This window comes from Mastigoproctus giganteus, chromosome 6 (genome assembly GCF_048544385.1).
Source record: "Mastigoproctus giganteus isolate SK-2022 chromosome 6, ASM4854438v1, whole genome shotgun sequence".
NCBI lineage: Eukaryota > Metazoa > Arthropoda > Arachnida > Uropygi > Thelyphonidae > Mastigoproctus > Mastigoproctus giganteus.
In genome coordinates, this window is record NC_143580.1 from 218,178,520 (window position 1) to 218,200,046 (window position 21,527).

General features: G+C 35.0%; 1 protein-coding gene across 1 annotated transcript in view; it reads left to right on the forward strand.

Annotated features, from left to right (window-relative positions):
* LOC150084984 (protein stum homolog) overlaps positions 1–4,702 on the forward strand; it is a 152,574-nt gene extending 147,872 nt beyond the window's left edge. The window contains exons 2-3 of the mRNA XM_090375683.1: positions 573–746; positions 4,421–4,702. Of these exons, the coding sequence (XP_090231809.1) occupies positions 573–746; positions 4,421–4,464 (218 nt within the window). The 3' untranslated portion in view covers positions 4,465–4,702. The remainder of the gene's footprint in view (positions 1–572; positions 747–4,420) is intronic.
* The last annotated feature ends 16,825 nt before the right edge of the window (positions 4,703–21,527 follow it).

The following is a 21,527-nucleotide window of genomic DNA, read 5'->3' on the forward strand; positions in this document are numbered from 1 at the left end:
ATGTCCCGGTGGCCGGAAATCAATTCCTGAGGGATTGATTTTCCTCAAGAATTAATATCATTAACCTTGATTCAGTTTTTAAGTTATTTTTTCATTCGTCGACGGATTAAAACATTAGAACTTTTTTTTTTTTTTTTTAGAAATGTGCAGCACAGTGATTACAATAAAGTCCTTCCACAAGCCGTGAAAAAGGTTTGACCCCGGAAGAGGTGAGGTTTTTTATTGCGGGGGGGGGGAGTATTCCTTAGGCTTTAGCCAAGTGAGCCAGTTTCGAAAGAGGAGTGACAGTTTCCCCTGGAAAACTTGCATCTTTCATCCAGCAAAACAGGAAAATCGACCTTATAATCGGTTAATTTAGAGACACGTACTGACGCCTATTCCTTTAGTTACCTAGGTTAAAATTAAAAACAAATGCCAAAAGCTTCTGATTTGTTTTTTTCACAAAACAAATCAGAAGCTTTGATGAAAATAATATTAAATAAGTTTATGAAAAGCATTATAAAAAATTAGCATATCATATAACTTTGTTCTTTTTTCCTCTCTCTCTCTCTCTCTCTCTTTTATCCCTGTAGGTACCCTGCTGTCTGGGCTCACAGTTTTTTGTGGCTGTCGTACGGAGCACAAAAGCCGATCAAAAGCACTTATGTACAATGTCACTGCAGCGCTCTTACAGTTGGCGATGGCCCCTATAATAGTAGGATGGGTTTGGAGTATTATATGGGGTATAACATTTATTAACCTCAGTGGTAAGTTACTTATTTCATTATTATTGTATTTATTAATACCGTGGTTTTCAACCTTTTTCTCCCAGCCTATCCCTTGAAGTTTTCAAGGTACGCATCTCTTTCCAAATTTTATACTGAAGAAGGATCCTCGCAATCCCCCCTCCTCTTCTACCACTGCCCTAGTTAAGAACCATTGAATTAATGCATTTCTGAAGATAAACAAAATAAGTTACATAGATATAAATGTCGATATAAAAATTGATGTATTTGTATTTATTTCAGAACATCTATATTTCAGAATCATCTAAATCACAGAAGATTTGATTGAATTTCAGAATCATCTAAATCACAGAAGATTTGATTGAATTTCAGAATCATCTAAATCACAGAAGATATGGATGAATACACAGCTGGCGCCATCCAATCGCACCACAATAAAGGTTATGCTAGCAAAGTCAGATCATTAGAAATCGCTGACTAAGAGAGAGCAAAGAATGAGGGGTAAAAAAAAAAAAAAAAAACAACGAATTAGAAAAGTCAGATAACACTGCTGATGTTGCGAATAAATTGAATTTTCGGTAATTAAAGACGACAGACCTCATGGAGAGCAAACACCGTGCAAATGAAACTGGTCAGCATGAAATTAGAGATACTGAAATTACAGAAGATTGTTTATTAGGAAAACTTCCGAGCCTAAAGATCAGTAAAGCTCCTGAAGTTGACGATGTATACTCAGTAATTTCCAAAGAGTGCACTGAACCATTAAAGTTAATTATGAGGGCATCATGAAACTCAGGAGAGATTCCTTTGGACCGGAAAAGTGCCAACATATCGCCAATTCATAAGGGCAGTTCTAAGAGCTAAATACTGTAGGTAATACAGATCAGTCAGTCTGACTTCATGGTAGGAGAAAGTCATGGAGGCAGTTATGACGGGTGCAATTCAGGATTATTAGAGAGAAATGGAAGCTGGAACATGTTGGGATTACTGGTAAGGTCCTTAAATGGATGGCAGGATGGCTACAACGCAGGAAGCAGAGGGTTGTAATTAATGGTTACTCTTCAGATTCGACTAAAGTAAGAAATTGGGTCCCCCAAGAATCGCTCTGGTACTACTCTTGTTTCTGTTTTTCCTTAAATGACATCAGTGAAGAGACACTGAATTTTGCAGATTATATGAAGATCGGAAGAATAGTTAATGAACAGTACCATGCAGCGTTTCTTCAGGATGACTTAAGACTTCAGGGATTGTCAGAAAATTGGCAGCTGTGTTTTAATACAACAAAATACAAAAGTCTTAACCTTTGGGAATAGCAACCCCAAAATAATTTACATGCTTATTGGAGTTGAAACAAAAATAGTAGAAGAAGAAAGGGATTTGGAGTTACGATACGGGCAGATATTAAGCTTTCTGTGCATTTCAGGCAGGTGGCGGGGGGGGGCATGGTGTCCATCGATGATTTATCGTACATCTGCTTGTAGAGATAGGAGGTCTTAATCCCAATGCACAATGCACTTGGAACACCGTGTTCAATATAGGGAGCACATCTAAAATGGACATTAAACATCTTGAAAGGACCTAAAGACGGGAAATCTTCTTGGTGAGATCTGCAAAGGGTGTCCATATGTGGTCTACCCAGCTGGAAAACCAGGAAGCTTAGCAGAGACTTGATTGAAGTCTATAAGGCTCTGAGAGGGAACAGAAAAATAAAGATAAAAATTTTCAGTTATAAATGATTCCAGAATTAGAACACATAAATATAAATTCAAATTACGAGGAAAGAGATTTAGATTAGACTGTAGGAAATTTTCTTTTATCAGTGAGCATTACTGGATTAGTTGCCTTCATAGGCAGTTGAGGATGACATCTTAGAGAAACTCAAACATCATTTGGATAGGAAATCACACTAGTAAGAAATCACATAAGTATTTTATTTATTTTTTTAATTTTATTTTATGTATTTATTTATTTATTATTATTAATGTTTTTTATTGTGCAGCAATGCTTGAGCTTTCTTACATCATATGTCTGATTAATACTAATGACAGTCAGTTTCAAGACGGAATTCAAGTCATCCAAAAACATTGACCCAAATATCGGGATTTAAGGAAGAACGGAATTCAAGTCATTCATAAATTTGGCTCCAGAAACGGTGTCACCTGCACAAAAAGAATATGATGCCCTGGAATCATATTCAGATTTTTTATGTTAAATTACACCAATAAGTCAATTCCTAAATTTCGTTTGTTTTCTTAACATTAATTTTAAAATTCCAATTACTAATTTAGTAAATAAATTCATATTTTCAAACTTATATACCTGACACCTCCTGACTTCTGATTGGGCTATGAAATCAAAGATGTGCCAATTTTAAAACTAGACTATATACCTGAACCTAGTGTTCACAAAGTTTTTACCCTTGATGATGGATAATATAAACAACTCGATACAAATTGTGACACTCCTAAATATTAAATAAGTGTCAGACAAAGGCTCGTGAAATTTTGGGAATAGAGTTGCATAAACTTCATAAACTGGCACATAAACACATATACACAAAATACAATATAATATACAATATACTAAATCAACCGTTCCATAGGATTATAAAATAACAAAGGAATGCAAAATGCAAGTTTCTGAAAGTTTTACACAGTCTTCTTATTAAAAAAATATTCAGTTTTATTAACTGAATATTTCTTATTTTACCTAAGAAAACAAATATCACAATGGCTTCTGTCTGATTGTTTCAGCAGATGTTTGCTACCACGCATGCGCTCCTCAATCCCTTTTAACTGAAGTGATTTCATATGCATTTGAAACCGGTTATTTTTCTCTTCAATACACAGATTTCAAAGTCATTTTAACATTAAAATTCATAAAATTTCACTTTTTTATCAGGAAGGGGAGTTTATAATATTTCATATAATAAAAATAAGGCAAAAGAAAATTAATTTTAAAATATTTATATATTACTAATAAAATTTTATTAAATTTTTGCTTATTTATTTTGCCAGGATTAATTACAACTTTATTGTGGACAAAAAGAAGGTGAAGTCAGGCATATAGAAGTGACATACCCCTATCAATCAACAAATGACTACTACCATCACTCTGTGGGCCTCGAATGCACACACACACACTGTGGGCCGCGAATGCACACACACACACACAGGTTTAGCACATCTGCTGAACCGGTGTATTCACTGGAATCTCGCATATTCCAAAGCACTAAACTTAGAACTGGCAAGCTTAAATCGATCGTGATGGTTGCCATGGTAATAGAATACCTTACTCGATTTGGATATAGGTAAAGTTCGTCGTTAGACTTTATTACACGTGACTGACAACAAATATCAAAAATTTTGCTGCAGCGATTTTAAAGGAGAGCAACACGTGCTAGATTCAGAAACACAAAAAAGATAAAAATCAAAAACTTGTGGCGAACGTCGTTTCATAGAACGAAACAGCTAAAATTCCATTGAAAAATAAGCCAGATTTTTTTTATAAATCTGGGCAGAGCACAAAGTAAAAATCAATCGATAAATAAAAATTATAAAAATAAATAAAATAACATATAATACTGAACATGTGCTTTACTGATATTTTCAATAATGTAATACCTTCCTAAATAACTCCACCCCTTCACCTCTAAAAATTAAAAAAAATTAAATCCTTTATTATTTTCGTTTCAGTAACCAAAGCCCTTCAAGAACCAGCACCAGAAGCCACCATCTAGCCTCTTATCATCCCTTCATTTGGATTCTGCCTTCATATTTCTTATAATCTGCATAGCACTAGCAAATGTTCTATTCCCAATGGACAGCCAAGCCCAAAGACAGCATAAATTCACAAGCAAATCTTGTGAATAAGAGCAATGCAATTTTATTCGCTGCATATACCAGCACACAAACACACACACACACACACGTATTTTTGCCTTTAGAACTGGCAGGTTTTTGTATTCTTATCTCCCTTTGCACTCAAGAATTATCGAGAAACGATTATTACGAAAGTTTTGGCATAAAAAAAATAGCTATCTGTTTTTTGAATGTTGTTGTAATTTTTCCATTTCTGTGCAAGATATGTTGTGATGAAAGACTGAAAAAAGGATATAAATATATTAATCGAAAATATATATTCGATTAATATTTACATAAGCTGAAAAGTTGGGAATACTAGTTACCTCTCAACAAAGCGTTGTTATTCTATTTGAGAGAATTTTTTATGAATATTTGTTTGAACGGATTTGAAAAAAATTATTTTTTTAATGTCATATTCTTCATAACTAGAGTATTTCAGCTATTAATTATTAATGTCGTTATTACGAAGCCTAAAACTAACATTATGAATTATATTACCTATATTATTATTATACCACATCGATAATATTAAAATTGAATAAGTCTAAATATGTCTACATACCTTATTACCTTTTATGACTTTAAACTGGAATTTGATGCCTCCATTTTACCAAACACAAAATTAGCAAGTCTGTATTTCTAATCGTTAAGTCGGCAATAAGCACAAATAGCTGTGCATAACAAAATTAAATTACTGCAGTTTTAAGATCTTAAAGTGTCTACAGCTTAAACAGGGCACAGAAATAGCTATATATAAAATTAAGGATTAATAAACTCACAACATCACGATTTGCCATTTTATTCTGACACTACAAAAAAAAAAAAAAAAATTAAAAACGCAGCCGAACTTTACTTAAAACTTTCCATTCGTACATTTCAGATTTTGCCACTCGTAATGTTTGGCGCTATATGTCCTAATTTGTTTATTGTACAATAATATCTTTTTTGGGTTTCGTTTTAATATAATTTATACACAAAGTGCTACCAGTATATCTTTTTGGCTCGGTACATTCCCTTTTAACTGCCTACGGTCTTTCTCTCATTTATTATCCTGTCTATAGAAACAAAGATAATTCGTTTCCTTTGTAAGCCAACTCGCCGCAGGGACTTATTAAGCATTAATTTCACTTAGTGTTCGTAAAGCTCTCTTTGCACAATTCCCTGGTTAACCAATGCTTAAACGTCAAGGTTTCTTCAATAAAATGTACTTTTTGTTTAGGACGATTATGAACATTCTCTTCTACTTCACTGAAGGGACGTTCCGGCACATTATTCTTGGATAAAGTAAATGTCTGCAAAGGTGTTTTTGTGTTGAATTTAATTTTCTAGCCGGCCCTATATATTAAAGTAGGAGAACTGTCACCGAGAAAATAATTCGTATTAATTTATTTAAAACTACAGAGTGGACGTTATTCCAAGATTTAAAAAATATGTGATATTTGAGTAAATACGGTACGTTTGAAATGCCCTGTATAAAGAATTAAGTGAAGAGTATATATTGATGGATTGCACTGATTATTGTTATAGTATGCACCGTAAAATTATATTATTAAAATGTCTTAAAGTTAATTATGTCTCTATGCATGTTTAGTAATAGCGTTGCTTTTGTTTTCTGTTACATCGCCTTATATGTTGTCATGTTATGAGTTTGAAAATTTTATGTAGGGTAGAGATAGTTTTTTTTAAATGTACAATTCTGAAACTTTTGTTAGGTGTACTGAACAAACTAAGTAATCTAGCCTGTATTGATCTTATTCGCTTTTTAATTCGCCCTTAGCAATAAGAAAACGAACAATTAGGAGTCATTTACGAGGGGTTACATGAACCTTTCTTGGCCAAAAGAAAATGTTGGTTCTGATCTGAGATGCCTTTACCACCCGGTAAAATTTAGTTGAGAAAGTGATCTCTTTATTTGGCTCCATTTCGAACAAACCCTTGAGGGGAGTAATTTTTTATGGGTCTTACCTGCTCACGGTTAAGAATTTGTGCATTCACTTAATCTCATTTTCCCTATATGTTTGAGATGTTTTCATTAGTGCAAAAGGAAGTATATTTTAAACATTTTGTAACTATCAAATGTATAATTAATGTTATTGGAATATGTAATTCATATGAATATTATTATAAATATCAGGTTAATTAAACTGTAGGATAAAAGTAAAATATTAATAAAAAAGTGCAATAGCTTGTAAAATAAAACTCAATGAAATTTGGTGTAGAAGTGTACATTATTATGACGCAAGAGTACCATGTACCTTATGGCTGACTCTTCACTCATCAGTAAATCTCCATTTCTCTTTGACATATTCAATACATATAATTTGACGCTGGTTCTTCTCTGGAATGAGGTGAAAAGGACACAAATAATGTGTCTTTTCGAAAATACAGATCTCTTTTGCAGCCTAATAGATACAGTTCGGTGGAAGATATTTCATCCAAAAATGGCTTTATACTCGGAACAGAGTTGCTCTGCTGTCATCTCTCTAAGTCATCTGGGAGGAATGTCGGTCATTTGCTGATGTCCTGACCCTTGCCTCCTTTACTTTGATATTACATTTGTGTGTATTCATTTATGTCCGCTCTCCGCCACGATGGATCACTTATAATTTCCCTCTGTGCCGCTGGACCACCAAATTACTCAGACATAGTATTAGATATCATTGTGTAATCGGAGGATGATGCACGGTCAGAAAGTCTTATTTAAAACCATGCTTTTTGCATATCAGAGCGGTGGGTTTATCTAAATTTTATATAATATCCAATTATGTGCACAACATCAATTCGAATTACAAAAAAGATAAGTGCTCGAACTCGACTTTACCTTTTGTTTACCAGTCTACTTCGTGTTCATTATATCCGGGCAGTCCTCTCAACGGCGTGAAATGTTTTCCTATTACTTTCCTTAATTATTATGATTTAACTAATTTATATGCTTATTATTGCAGAAGACTTTGCAGAAGTCTGAGTTTTATGCATAGCCATGAATAAATTGTTTGCTACAAATTGCATTGATGTCATATTGCGAAATTGTATGATTATTGTTGTGTTTACCCCAAATAAACCGAAGTTATGAGGCGTACCGTAAATTACGTGTTCTCTGTAGTCGGCTTGCATACTTCTCCGGACGAAAACCCAGTTTACGACATAGCCGGTAAGCTCGGCCACGAGTTAAAATCCTTTCCCCTTTCTTAATAGGATTCAAATTCAATAGCCAGGGGTTTTCACATAATATGGAAGGACAGCAATCGCAACTATCGTGCTACTCGAGGGTATATTGCTAAAAAAAGTCACTGCGATGTGCCTCAGTATTGCACTTGAAATTAAATTCATTTTTAAAATACAGCGTATTGCATTATTTTCATGATATTTTACGAAGAAAAAGGTTTAATTCTTATTATACTGTTACAAAAAACGAAATGTTCTTCCTTCTTGAAAGAATAAAAAATATATATTTTTTGCTTCTGGCCACATAGTAGCGGTATTCGCATTTTTGCTCATTTACCAGAAAATATTGAAAAAGAACTAGAACTTTATTTTTCCTAAGTAAGAAGCAGATTTGTAAACGCCTCGAAACTTCTTTCTTTCTTTTTTTGTGAATTTATCATAAGGTATTTAAATTAGGGTGCGCCACTAGATTAAATTAGGGTACGCCAATTTAAAAGCACTGTTCTGTTTATTAAAATAACTGAAAACTCGGGTTACACTGATAAAAACCCTGAATTTTTAGTGTGCAAATCCAAAGTAGCGAAAGGGACTTTGTTAGCTGACTAGAATGAATATTTGCAAGTGGAAAATTTTATTCGCTTCCGAATATATATTTTCAGTTAATTAGTCAGAATATTTAAATTATGATATATCTAAATTACCACGTGGAGTTTTTAATATATTTTATTTAGGTGTTACCTAAATTAATATACAGTGAGGAACGTTACAGGTATCTTGCCGAGACCCATCATCACACCTTGCTGCTGCTGACCGAATCGTCCTGCCGGACGTTCAGACCTAAATGGCCTAATGAGCGTCCGCATTAGGCAGAAAGATTCGGTCAGCAGCAGCAAGGTCTGATGATGGGTATCTGAAACCTGAAACGTTTCAGGTTTCCTGAAACGTTACTCGATATATATTAGTTTAGGTAACACCTAATTAGTTACCAGTTATCTTTCCACCTTTACTCTATGCTGCTGAAATTTGGGCGTCACTGGTACCGTCAATAAAGAAACCACTCCTTGCCACAGAATTCTGGATCCTAAAGTGAGCCAACAGGAAGCACAACCTTCCAGCTCTGATTCGCACCGCGCAGCTTGCCGACTCTCTCGGGATTCCACGACTTCCCACCTTAGTTGACGACCAACGCCTCCTAGCAACAGTCAAGATGATAACAGGCATAGTTGCAACACCTTCATTCTGGGATACCTGTGGCTGGAGTATTCCTCCTGCTGCCCTTAGGGCAAATCCCGAGCTCTACTGGCATTCAGCACGACTCCATCTCTCGGACAGGTTCCTCCCTCAGCAAATGCTCAAGGAAACCCAGGCACTTGACGCCGACCTGAACAAATTCGCTGTTGACCGGACTTACCGGAAAAAAATTATGACTAGTAGGACTAATCAGCAATGACTGATGTGTACCTTGCATCTGTTCCTGTCTGATTGAGCTGGTGCTCTTATCTCGATGTTAAGCCAGCTCAATCAGACTTAACTCTCGTAAGGAGTTCTCTCCTTTGTATTAAAATGTTTTCGTTTATAAAATTACCTTTTTTTGTAAATAATTGTTCGATTTTCCCGGAAGTTTGGGGAGGCTGTAAATCCTTGGCTTTATGGCCGTGAAGGACAATAAAGATTCTCTCTCTCTCTCTCTCTCTCTCTCTCTCTCTCTCTCTCTCTCTCTCTCTCTCTCTCTCTCTCTCTCTCTCACCTAAATAAAATATATTAAAAACTCTACGTGGTATAAGAGTGGTAATTTAGATATATTATAATTTAAATGGATAGAAACCACGTTACGTCATTTCCTAACCATATTAGTGAATAATCTTATCATATGAAATAATAGATTTTTTAATGTACAGATATGGTTTAATTTTATAAAATGTTTCACTACCAATTAAAATCTTCACTCGTGATCCATTCGCGTCATCTAATATCCTAAAATATTGTACTGTTTTTCCACAAATATACTTTTATTGATAAACTAATAAAAAATACTTTCCCTTGAAACAAAAATAATTATGAGAACTATGCATTTACTTACTCTCACAATCGAAGAGTCTTGCGAAGAAATCTGATACCTTTCGATGTCAAAAAGAAAGTCATCACGAAGAACTTTTTTCGTGTGTAGATATTGTTGTAAATAAATGTTGGACGTTTACATTGGCTGCCGTAGTGGTCACCAATGTAAACTTTAAAATGGCCTCATACACAACGGAGCAGAGTTTATTTTGAAGACTGTTTAGGCTCGAAAAATGGTATTAAAGGTAGGGGTATCCTTCACTAAACTGTATTATTAAGTTGGTAAGAAAGTTTTAGGAAACTGTAAACTACTGTATATGTTGGAGAATCTAAAATTTGTTGCTAAACTTAAGCTAGTGGTAAGGACAGAGTTAATTGAATTTCACGTAAATCAATATCTCGTGCCTCGCAAAAATTCGGAATAACTTTCCAAATAAAAGAATTACACTCCTTTTGACGATTCGAAAATTTAAATATCCACTGTCAGAGACATTGCTAGAACATGTGAACAAAAATCAAAGATTTCTACTGTAAAAAATTTCTAAACTTTTCTAGTAAAATTAAAATAAGTATAGTGTATTTGGAAAGCAGCAGGTAAGAATGAAAAAAAAAAAAAAATAATAATAAATAAATAAAAGCAAAAATCCGCTGAAAATCAAATTACACTTTATATTCGAATTTAATGAATATTATGTGTTTTTAGCAAATTATTTTTACAAAATTTAGAATTAATATTAAATTTCTAAAAGTAATATTATTTTTAATATCATTTTTAGAAAAGGTAATAAATTCTAGGGGGACAGAGAAACCCTTTCTCGTCTGTTGGCGTTGTTTACTGCTAGCAGTAATTGCCAGCAGATGATTTTGTTTGCGTTAAGTTTTAATGTAACTTTGATGTTTCTTGTTATTTGATGTTCTTGTTCATGCAAATTTTAACAGGTAAAATTGAAAAATAGAAAGTAAATTTGTTACGTTTAAAATGAAGGCGTTTAGCTATTTGAAAAAAAATTTGCATTTAACTTTTTACTAATGACACAAATATGACATTTTGCTATTTTTCTCCTACCACAAAATGTTTGCTTAACGTGTTTATTTTTCTATATTATGAATAATTAGGAAAGCTTGTAAATATGCCTAAAATTGTATTTTAAAAATAAAATTTTTGTCTCTTTTGTATGTTTTCTTTACAAAACAGATTCCATCATATACAAAAAAAAAAAAAAAAAAACGCTTTTTAATCTGCTCAGACTTGAACGTTTTTATTTAAAAGACTAAATTATTTTATTATATATTATTTTTTATATATTATTTAATATATTAAATATTATATATTTTATATATTATTGCGTACTTTTGTGTATTTTATATATTATACGTTAATATGAAATATATATATATATTTTTTTTTCATATTAACGTATTTTATTTAAATACGTTCAGTTTGTTTTAAGTTCATGAACATAGTTTGTTCTAAACTCTGTTCGTGGAGCTATAATTTCTATGATATGAACACTTAGACAGAGAGAGAGAAAGAGAGAGAGAGAGAGAGAGAGAGAGAGAGAGAAGACTATTTGTCGTAGAATCCTGGGTTGGAACAGTGAATTTTAGTTTAAAAATCGGCGATTTTTCGCATAATCTGAAAGTGTTTTCAGAGCGATTTCAATAGCTTTTAATGTTTTAAATTCAATTTAATTTTTTATTTTTTTAAAATACTGTTTCGATGAAAGCACGTAGCCGAATGGTCAGGCGCGTGAGTGCAGTAACACACACTCTTTGAGTGGACCGGGATTCAAGCCCGTGACTGCTAAATACGATTAAAATTTGTATTGATTGATTTATTACAAAACTTCACTGACCTGGTGGTTGTGCCGGAGTATAAACAGAAAATATTTATATTTATTAGTGGTTAACTTTCTTGGGGTTTGATTATATAGCCTCCATTGATGACGCAAAGTCCGCCATGTTGGAAATTTCTGAAGGTATAATCAATTCCTGAGTTGCTTTCTTAATCGTTCATATCACGTGATCTATTGATAATAGACAAAGATATGAACTGCTGTTTGCTTTAAACTACACTGCCCGTCAAAATTAAGAGAACACGTAGAAAACGTGGTGTAGTTCTGTTGTGTGATGAGTCTTGTTTTATCCTACAAACAGATTCCAGACGATATTTCAACTGGAGACAACGAGGAATGCGGTACTATCCCCCGAACATCAAAGAAAGGGACACTTAGGTGGAGGTGGGGTTCTCGTGTGGGGAAGAATAATGATCAACGGACGCATCCCTCTTCGTATTTTTGATAGGAGTACCGTAACTGCGCGGCTACCGTAGCCGAGTGGTCAGGAGCGGGAATGCGATAGCACACGCTCTTTGAGTAGACCGGGGTTCAAGCCCTGACTGCTAAATATGGTCGATCTGCCGACCAGCATGGCAGATTACGGTCCACATCCTTCAACATGAATTGTTGAGGAGGCTTCCATCCTGCAGTGGGTTGATAATGGCTGCAGTTTACTTTTTTACCGTAACCGCGCAGAGGTGCCAAGAACAGATTCTCAAAACCTATGTGCGACTTTTTAGTGGTTGCCCAGCTTTTCTTTTCATGCACGACAACTCCACTGCACATAGAGCTCAAGTAATGGAGGAATATTTTGAAACTGAAAATATCCAACGACTGCCGTAGCCAGCACGATCACCAGACTTAAATCTGACCGAACATGTGAGGGACGCCCTTTGGCGTCTCATTGAACGCCGACAGCTAACTCCTCCGTCACTTGGTGAGCTAAGGTCTACTCTGGTGGGAGAATGGGATTTGTTGCCACAGAATTTTCTAGATGCTCTTATATCGAGCATGGTTCACTGCTGTCGGGCCTGTTTAGCCGTTGGAGTGGATCATACACCATACTGATGTCACGTGATCATATTTTCGAGCATCTTGTATCGACTTCTGTAATGTGACCTTTTTGGTAATTCCTATACAACCCCTATAAATGTCCCTTATACCTATCTGAAGTTTCTCGCTGTCTCCTCATTTCATCGTTATTCTACGGTACACCACCATACTAAATTTTGTTCCTCTTCAACGCAAGCTGCTCGAGTTACAACACGTTTTCTACATGTTCTGTTAATTTTGTCGAGCAGTGTACTATACGGAGATTTATCGGGTAGGGCGCCAACATGTCCTACATTCAATATAATAAACATAGCAAATTCATTCGAAGTGTAAATAATTATATTTCTCATGGTTTTAGGATTGTAAAATTCCAGCATTATAGGAAAACCCAGGGAAAGAAGTTAGAATTGCCAAGCAACAATCAATGATTGCCTTAGGAATAATTGAAAACAATTTCTAACCTACATGCCACATACGTAGATCAATGTGCTCGAAGTGTTGAACACATTATGCTGGAAAAAAAAAAAGAAAGTGGATGATTGTCCTTAGTATGCAGCACCATTTTCACTTTGATGTTCACTTTTGACAACTATCTTTTCTCTATGAATCCTTTCCATCAAGACCTGGATATCATTCACTGAAAATTCAGCTCTGTCCAAATAATCTTCTGTCTACACTGCTCTTTCGCGCATTATTGGTCTCCATCCTATGCTGTTAGGATATTTGATAACATAAAAATAACATTAATGATCGATACTATGAATTATACTAATCAATATTGCACAGACTGGAAATGGGTAGTCAAATGTAAGAACAGAACTATCATTTTAAATGAGAACCAAAGAATATACGAGTAACTTTGATTAAAACGGTGTTAGACATGATATTTAAAAACAACATCCTTTATTATGTGCACGATGTCGCTATCTGTGACGACTTACAAATCTACCAATGAGCATGCGCGGTATAAGCAGTAAATGAAAATAGTGTTCAGCACAAAGAAGTTTGTGTTCATTATAGAACATTATATCAAATAGAGTCGTTTAAAGCTACTTGCCGTGCTTTTTATAGGTAATTTCGATGTCGAAAGCATCATCAAAATTTGCGATATGCAAACTTAATATGGCATCATATGGCTCACGGTAAAGGAACCATTGTCAGGAAGTGATAACGAAGTTCTCTGTTGGGAGATGAAGAAAGAGGTTGGACTTATTAAGGTTGGATTGGATTGGATTTGGATTTTATTGGCGCAAAAGCAACCAAAGCTATGACGCGCCACGACCACTTATTAAAGGTTTAATTTCAGACAAGGGGAGTGACAGTTTAAGATTCTACATGGTTTCCATTAACTGGGCAGATATTGCAGAAGGAGGATTAGAATTATGGAACATCTTTAAATCAATAATCAGAGAAGCCCTGAGAAGCCTTCGTAACCATTAAAAAAATCGACGAGAAGGATGACGAGATGGATGCCAAACTGGCCAATTATACAGAGCATAAAAGATGGCATGGGAAAGTTACAGATCAATGAAAAAGTACTGAAGCCGATAAAAGTTACAAGTTGATCTTTAATAGCACCACAGAAAGGATGAAGCTGGCAATGGCTGTTTGGAGAAATCAGTGCGCACCTGAGAGAGGGACCTCACTGAGGTTTATAAGATTAGAAGAGCGATAGTAAAATGAATACAGGAGAAATTTTCACTGTTATAATTGATTCCAGAACTATAGGACGTAAACTGAAATTAGGGGGAAAGAGGTTTAGATTGGATTCCAGTAAGTTTTCTTTTAGCCAGCGAATTGTTGGTTATTGGAATAACTTCCCTTCGTGGGTAGTCTGGAGAAATTCAAATTCCAGCTGGGATAGATACTTACTTGAAGAGAAAAACACACAGGTTGGTTATGATTTTATCTTGTTTTGTTTATTTTTTTTTGTTGGTACAGCAGAATCCTGTAGCTTCCTTGAACTAATTGGCTAATACTAACGCTAATACCATCTTGTGAAAATGTTCAGAGATATTTGGAAATGAATGTTCTGAGTCATATTCTAACATCGACTTTTCGAATTACAAAAAGATAACTTTAAAAATGGCTACCACGCTTGCCGGGTAACCCTGTAATATCCAACATGTTGCACTTTCCAATTATTAAAAGTCTTTTTATTACTTGCATATCAAAATATGTTTGCGCAGTACTACTTATATTTATCTAAACATATTCGAAAAGGATATAATAACCAGAGATACGATTTATAAACCAAAAAACACGTTTCATCTTTGAAAGAGTTTCCTCTCTCCTTCAGATGACTTTGCTTTCAGCTCACCTATTCATAACGCTGTTGAAGATGACAAACACTTCAGACGGAACTTTAACAATCTTGCTACGTCAGCGAAAAAGATGGAATGATGACAACTTGATTCTCTCCCCCAAACATCCTTTCCCACCTCCTTACGCCAGTGACAGAAAGTCAATAATGCGATTAAAATTTCATGTTCGTTCTCACACGGCCTTCTCTGACACCAATGCCCGAAGTGCGTAGTAAAAATCAAAAATCTATTATTTCCAAGTGGAATTCCCCATTGTCAATGGAAGAGAAATTTGAATACGTAAAGATCACTGCATTATACTCTCAGTAGTTATTTTTTTCTTGTGACTGCCTTTGTTTGGCCTACCACAAAGAAATAATGTTTTCGCAATGAATATAATATCCATGGTAATATCAATTATTCTGACTAAAGATCGTCCATCCTTATTTTCTTAAAGACTAAACGCAAATGTAATGAAATTATAAAGGCCACAACGATGACTATGTGGGATAATTGGCAAAAATGAAAAACGCGGTCCATTTTTCGGGAACAGGTATAAAATTGATATTAGTACAAAGATACGGTAAGAAACTCCATATTATATTTAATGGAAGAGTTGCAATGCACAACGGACAGAATTGACTTGCCCGGTATACCACCCATCGTAATCAGTCCCTGGAACGTTGGAAATCCGTTAGAGTAAGGTCAGAAAATCTGTCAGATCAGAAAATCATGGGACATGATTTCCTGATCTTATTGCCGTGTTTGGGTCTGGCAAGTGCTTAACATGATACGTCAGGCTGTAGCTCACTAGCCAGACGTATCACGTTAGAAACTACTGCAATCGGTCTGTCAAGGTATTCGTGAAAAAGATGTGTTCTAGTGTCGAATGCCCTCAGATTTCGACGGAGCTTCTGGTCTCAGTACCTGAAACCTTTAGGGTCTCCTCTGTATTGACATTTTGAGAAATACTATAGTGGTATACCGGGCAATATGGATCCAATATGATAACAACTTCTAACTTCAAAGCCAAGCTTTAACAAAAGAGGAGAGAGAATTATATTGTCGAGAATATAATTGCAGGAGGAGAATTATATTGTCGAATTAGCGGACTGTAATAAATTATCCCATCATGAAACACCTTTGAGATAAGTTCGATCTCCCATATCAGGGCAGGGGCAACACCCCTCCCCCCTTCAAATATGCAACTGATTCTTCAAAAAAGAAAGAGAGCAAAATATATGCCTATTACTAACGTTTTGAGAGTAAGTTACGTCGTGAAGTGCACACACACACACCTGAATCTGGTGACGATCCACATTCTCTATTTAGAAAGCATTTTCATTTCGAATTCTGTGGGTGATGCAAAGAATTTAATAAACCCTTTTCAACTACAGCTAGATTAACAGTTCTTAAGAGGAAACATTGAGTTCCAACGGATTTTTTTTTTTTTTTTTCAAAAAACAGACAAATAAATTTCAGGACAGAAGCATATGGATACAAAACACTAACTGTTAACAGTAAATACAGAGTAGCTTATAAACCGTGTGGTACTACACTCAGAGTGGAGAATGAAAAAGACCTGTGGATAGTTGCGCAGTCAGACATGATATTCTGTGAGCAGTGCAGACATGCTGCCATAACAGCTCATGGGGTCAATGATATACAGAAACTTTGCTTACAGAAATAAGGAGGTGATGATCCCTTTGTATAAGGCCATGGTTAGGCCGCATCTTGAGCTCTATACAGGTTTGGAGGCCTCACTTTAGGAAGGATGTAGATTGCTGGAACGGGTACAGAGAAGGGCAAGGGCTCACATCTGGTGACTATGGGCTTGGCACACCCAGGGTCCTAAGCTAAATATCATCATTCTTCTCTTTCTTGGTGATTCCTTTCTACTTCTCTCTCTCTCTCTCTCTCTCTCTCTCTCTCTCTCTCTCTCTCTCTCTCTCTCTCTCTCTCTCTCTCTCTCTCTCTCTCAGGGTAACTTGGCATTTTTTTTTGGCTGGTGCAGCATAAGCCTCAGGCTTGCTTGCACCATATGGCTAATAATGATAACCAGATTGGTGAAGGGAATAAAAGGGTGCTCTTACCTAGAAAGGCTTTAATTCTGCGAATTGCAGCGTCTCGAGACTAGGCACCTAAGTCTCGAGACTAGGCACCTAAGATCTGACTGAGGTGTTTAAAGCTTTGAATGGATTAAGTAAGCTGAATATTAATTGCATTCTTCTACTTACTGAAACGACACACATGAGGGGACATGTGTGGACGATGGGTGGTATACCGGGCAATTCAAGTTAAGGAATGATGGTTGCAGGAGAGATGTATGGACGTTTGCCTTCAGCCAGCGGGTGGTTGATTGTTGGAAGTCTTCCATCTGTTCTTGTGGAAGTGTAGGTTGAATAAATTCAAGGAAGAACTAGACAATTTCTTGGAGGTTAGGGATAGGTGAACTGTGAGGGCTTTTTTTTTGGCTGATGCTATATAAGCTTGCTTTCTTGCATCATTTGCTATTACTACTACTACAAGTTTCATGACTTCCTATTTTAGATCTGTGCACTTCCTGATCTTTTCCTCCTGATTGTTTCCTGATCTTCACTTGCTGATTGTTTCTAGGATCAGGTGGCATCGTCGACATGTGTCATCTGTTACTCCAGGGTTCTTGGCGATGTATTTCTTTGAGTTCCTGGGGGTTGATTAACTGGTCTTGGATTTCGAACATGAATCCTTCGTTGTTGTTACTGGGTTTTTAGGAGTATAGGCGACTGAGGCCATGTTGCTCCGTGTATATTGTCTCTAAATTGCGTATGTTCTGACTTCTGAGGTCGATTTTTTTTCTGTTTGCTGGACGAAAAAACCATGCTACCCTCGCCTGAGACCGACTAACTCAGCCACGTTGTGAAAAAGATTCATAAAAATTCCTCCTGTCATCGACGGGATTCGAACTCGGGTTGTTTCCACCCAGTGTGGGGAGGACGGCAATTCTATATATGAATCCTTCGGTCTCGGGGAAGAGCCAATCCGTCCGTAAGCCAAGCGAATGAACAGAACTCTCTTCCCCGAGAAGCGCCTTCCGTTCCTTTATTTTTCCGTTATTTTATTTTTTGGCCAATACAGCAAACGTCTGCAGCTTCATTTAGCAATCTCGCTTTAGTACCACTAAGAACTGAAAAATTAAACAAAGTAGAAAGTCCTTTTAAATAGGTGAACATTTTGTTTGTCTTTCTGTCCTTTTTCTACCTATATACTAGAGTCCAGCGCGAAAACAAAATAGGCATGGTTTCAATTTCAAAGAAAGATCGAGGGCTGGGTTTGTATGCAAAATTCTTTTAGATTAAATTTTTATCAAAAGATTTATGGATCACTATAAGCAGGGAATGGTCCAGCATTTTTTAAAAATCAAGATTTCATCAAAATTCGTTTAAAAAAAATAAAAGCATTTTAGAAAGAAAGAAAATTTTAACTCCTGGTGGAAAAGGAAATAGTAATAAACAATCTTTTTTATTTTTATTTATTCTTTATTTTTGCTTTTAAATTGCAGCGTCTGGAGACTAGGCACCTGCGAGTGGATCTAATTGAGGTGTATAAGGCCTTGAATGGATTGAGTAGGCCTCTTGTTCAGATTACAAACCTGAGAGGGCATAAACCGAAATTGAGGAAAGATAAGATGTGCGGAAAGTTGCCTTTAGCCAGCGGGTAGTTGGTTGCTGGAACAAACTTCCATCTGTCGTTGTGGGAGTCGATAGCTTAAATAAATTCAAGGCAGAACTAGACAAACATTTGAAATTAATGGATGGGTGAAATAGGAAGGGGGTTTTTTTTTTTTGGCTGATGCTGCATAAGCTTGCTTTCTTGCATCGTATGCCTCTACTAATGCTAATGCTATATTTTTGGTTAGTCTTTACAACTGGTACACCTTCCGATTGATCGTTGTGAGTAGCAGTGATTGGCATGCTTAGCCCGCTACGGTTAGTCTTAGTTAGGGTGTTTATCCCCTCTCCCCCCCTTGCCGTTGTTTTAAAATCGGGAACTCGTTTTCCAATTTTAAAACTAACCATAGCGGGCTAGGCATGTCAATCACTGGTATTCGCAAAAGGGATACCAGATTGTAAAGACTAACCAAATTGTTTATTATTATTTTTGCCTGATGGAGATAAGTCCGTTTCCCTGCATGATTTGAATTCACAAATACTAATAAAAAATCAGATGTCGTATAAAAACATAACGTTTATTACTACAAAAATGAATGGTGCTAAATCGACTGAAGACAGCATCAATTGTAAAAAATGAATAAATGAATAACACGACAGCCGAATTAAAATTTATTTTAATCATACAATTTAAATTACCCTAAAATTCCATATTTTAAAATGCAAAACAATAAATAGAAAAAAAATTAATATCACAGGTCATCATTATTGGCTATATTAACAAAAAAAAACATTAAAATCTAATTTACAATAATGATAATTAATTATAATGCATGATTAATTAATTATAATTCGCATTATTATTATTACAAGGTAGATGTCGCTTTTAGTTGCACGCCAATTGTACACAGATGTCGTCTTAAACAAAATTTGCTATTTTCGAGATTACTTAATCTCTTTAAGCATTAAATTGATGATTGCAAATATCTCGGCGAGATATTTTTATTTAGTTTGATCTGATATTCGCTTAATTACTTGAAACATTCGTTAATAAAACATTTAAACTATTAATCTGTAGCAGGTGTAAGCCGTGTTTAAGTTGATGACGTAATTAAAGTAATACGGTACTCGTTACCATGGAGACGGTGGCATAATTCAATTGAAATATGAAGAAATAACTACTGCAAAATAATAAGTAGATTTATTTCAATAATCAGGATAATTTGATTAAAATCTTTAAATTAATAAATTATAAGTTTTTATTTACACAGATTAACAATTAATTCCTTGAATGAAACCTATATTTTTCATTACCATAAAATCAATTCTTAAGAAATCTAGGGCACTCAAAAATAATTCTTTAAAATATCAAAATTTCAATAGTAAAAATTAAGAATATGCATTTTTATTTAAAAAGAGTGAGAGAGAGAGAGAGAGAGAGAGAGAGAGAGAGAGAGAGAGAGAGATAATTGGAAGCTGTAATATTGCAGAATAGCGTTTGTGTGAATATAATATATTAATATATATTATATAATATATTAAATATATTAAATTGAACGGTATAATATATTAAATTGAACGGTATAATATATTAAATTGAACATTGCTGTTTGAACAAGAGGGGCAAAAAAATTTTTCACGTATCACATTCGGCGAATGTTGACAGAGAGGAATTTTCTTTTCTATTGCAAGTCACATTCGGCGAATGTTGAAAGAGAGGAATTTTCTTTGTTGGTTTACTGTGTTGAATGAAATACGAAAGTTACTTACCTGGCTGATTATCCAGTAAAGGATTTACAAGTAATCGAAAATCGTGACGCATTTGCTGAATTTTCTTAGGATTTGCAAGTGGAAATACAGTTAAAATTGAAATCGGAAAAGTGAGGCAACGCACAAAGAATAAGAGACCAAACAGGAGATCGATTACTAAGCAAACTACATCAAGTGTGTTCGGGATGGAATATCGGTTTGTCGAGACTCTACTCACTTTACAAAGCGGGGCTCTTTTCTGACTCAACCTCATAACGTATTATAGTATCGACCAAATCCGTTTTCGGCCATCACACATTTTGACGCCGCTAAAAATGGTCCGTAGTCTAACAGTTGGTAAATTCTGTCTCTCTCTCTTAGGGAAGTGGGTGGATTGGTAAGTAAGGCGTGTCGTTGCACTATACTGACAGTATAACAAGTTTACTTCACCTATTCTTAGAAGTCCAGTTACTTTAAGTGATTACATTTTTCCAAAGAGACTTAAGATGAGTTACGTGGAATCCAGACAATGCATACCAATCGCAAGAGACTGCTTTTTATTCACACAGAAAGGGATGAGAAAGAGAGATTTTAAAGGTCAACTTTAATACCTTAAATTTCAGTTTATATCTTCACTTTATCTGAGGAATTAAGTTGCAATGAAGTTTGCAAGTTTGTTTATGCATTGTGGAGAGTAATAACCTAAACTGATTAAAATTTAAAAAAAAAAATTTATGTAGTCTTCTCTGTTATATATGTTTACTTAATGAATAAAAAAATTTAAATGAAAATTCATAGAAGACTGACTGAATGATTCATTAAAGAATATGAATTCAAAATTCATATTCATATAAGAGAGAGAAGAGAAAAAATGACAGAATGAACGAACTCCTGCATAATTCTACAGCTTCTAAGGATAGCATTACATAGTGTTTCAAGAGGATTTCAGTAGAAGATTTAATAAGGTCAGTCATTTGGATTACAACCATTTCTCAAACAACACCTTTTATTTCATAAACTATCTTACTTAAAAGGTAAGATTTTAAAATCCTAATCCTCACAAATATTACTAACAGTTTTCATAGTGATAAATACATTTTAAATAGTGTATTGACAATTCTAT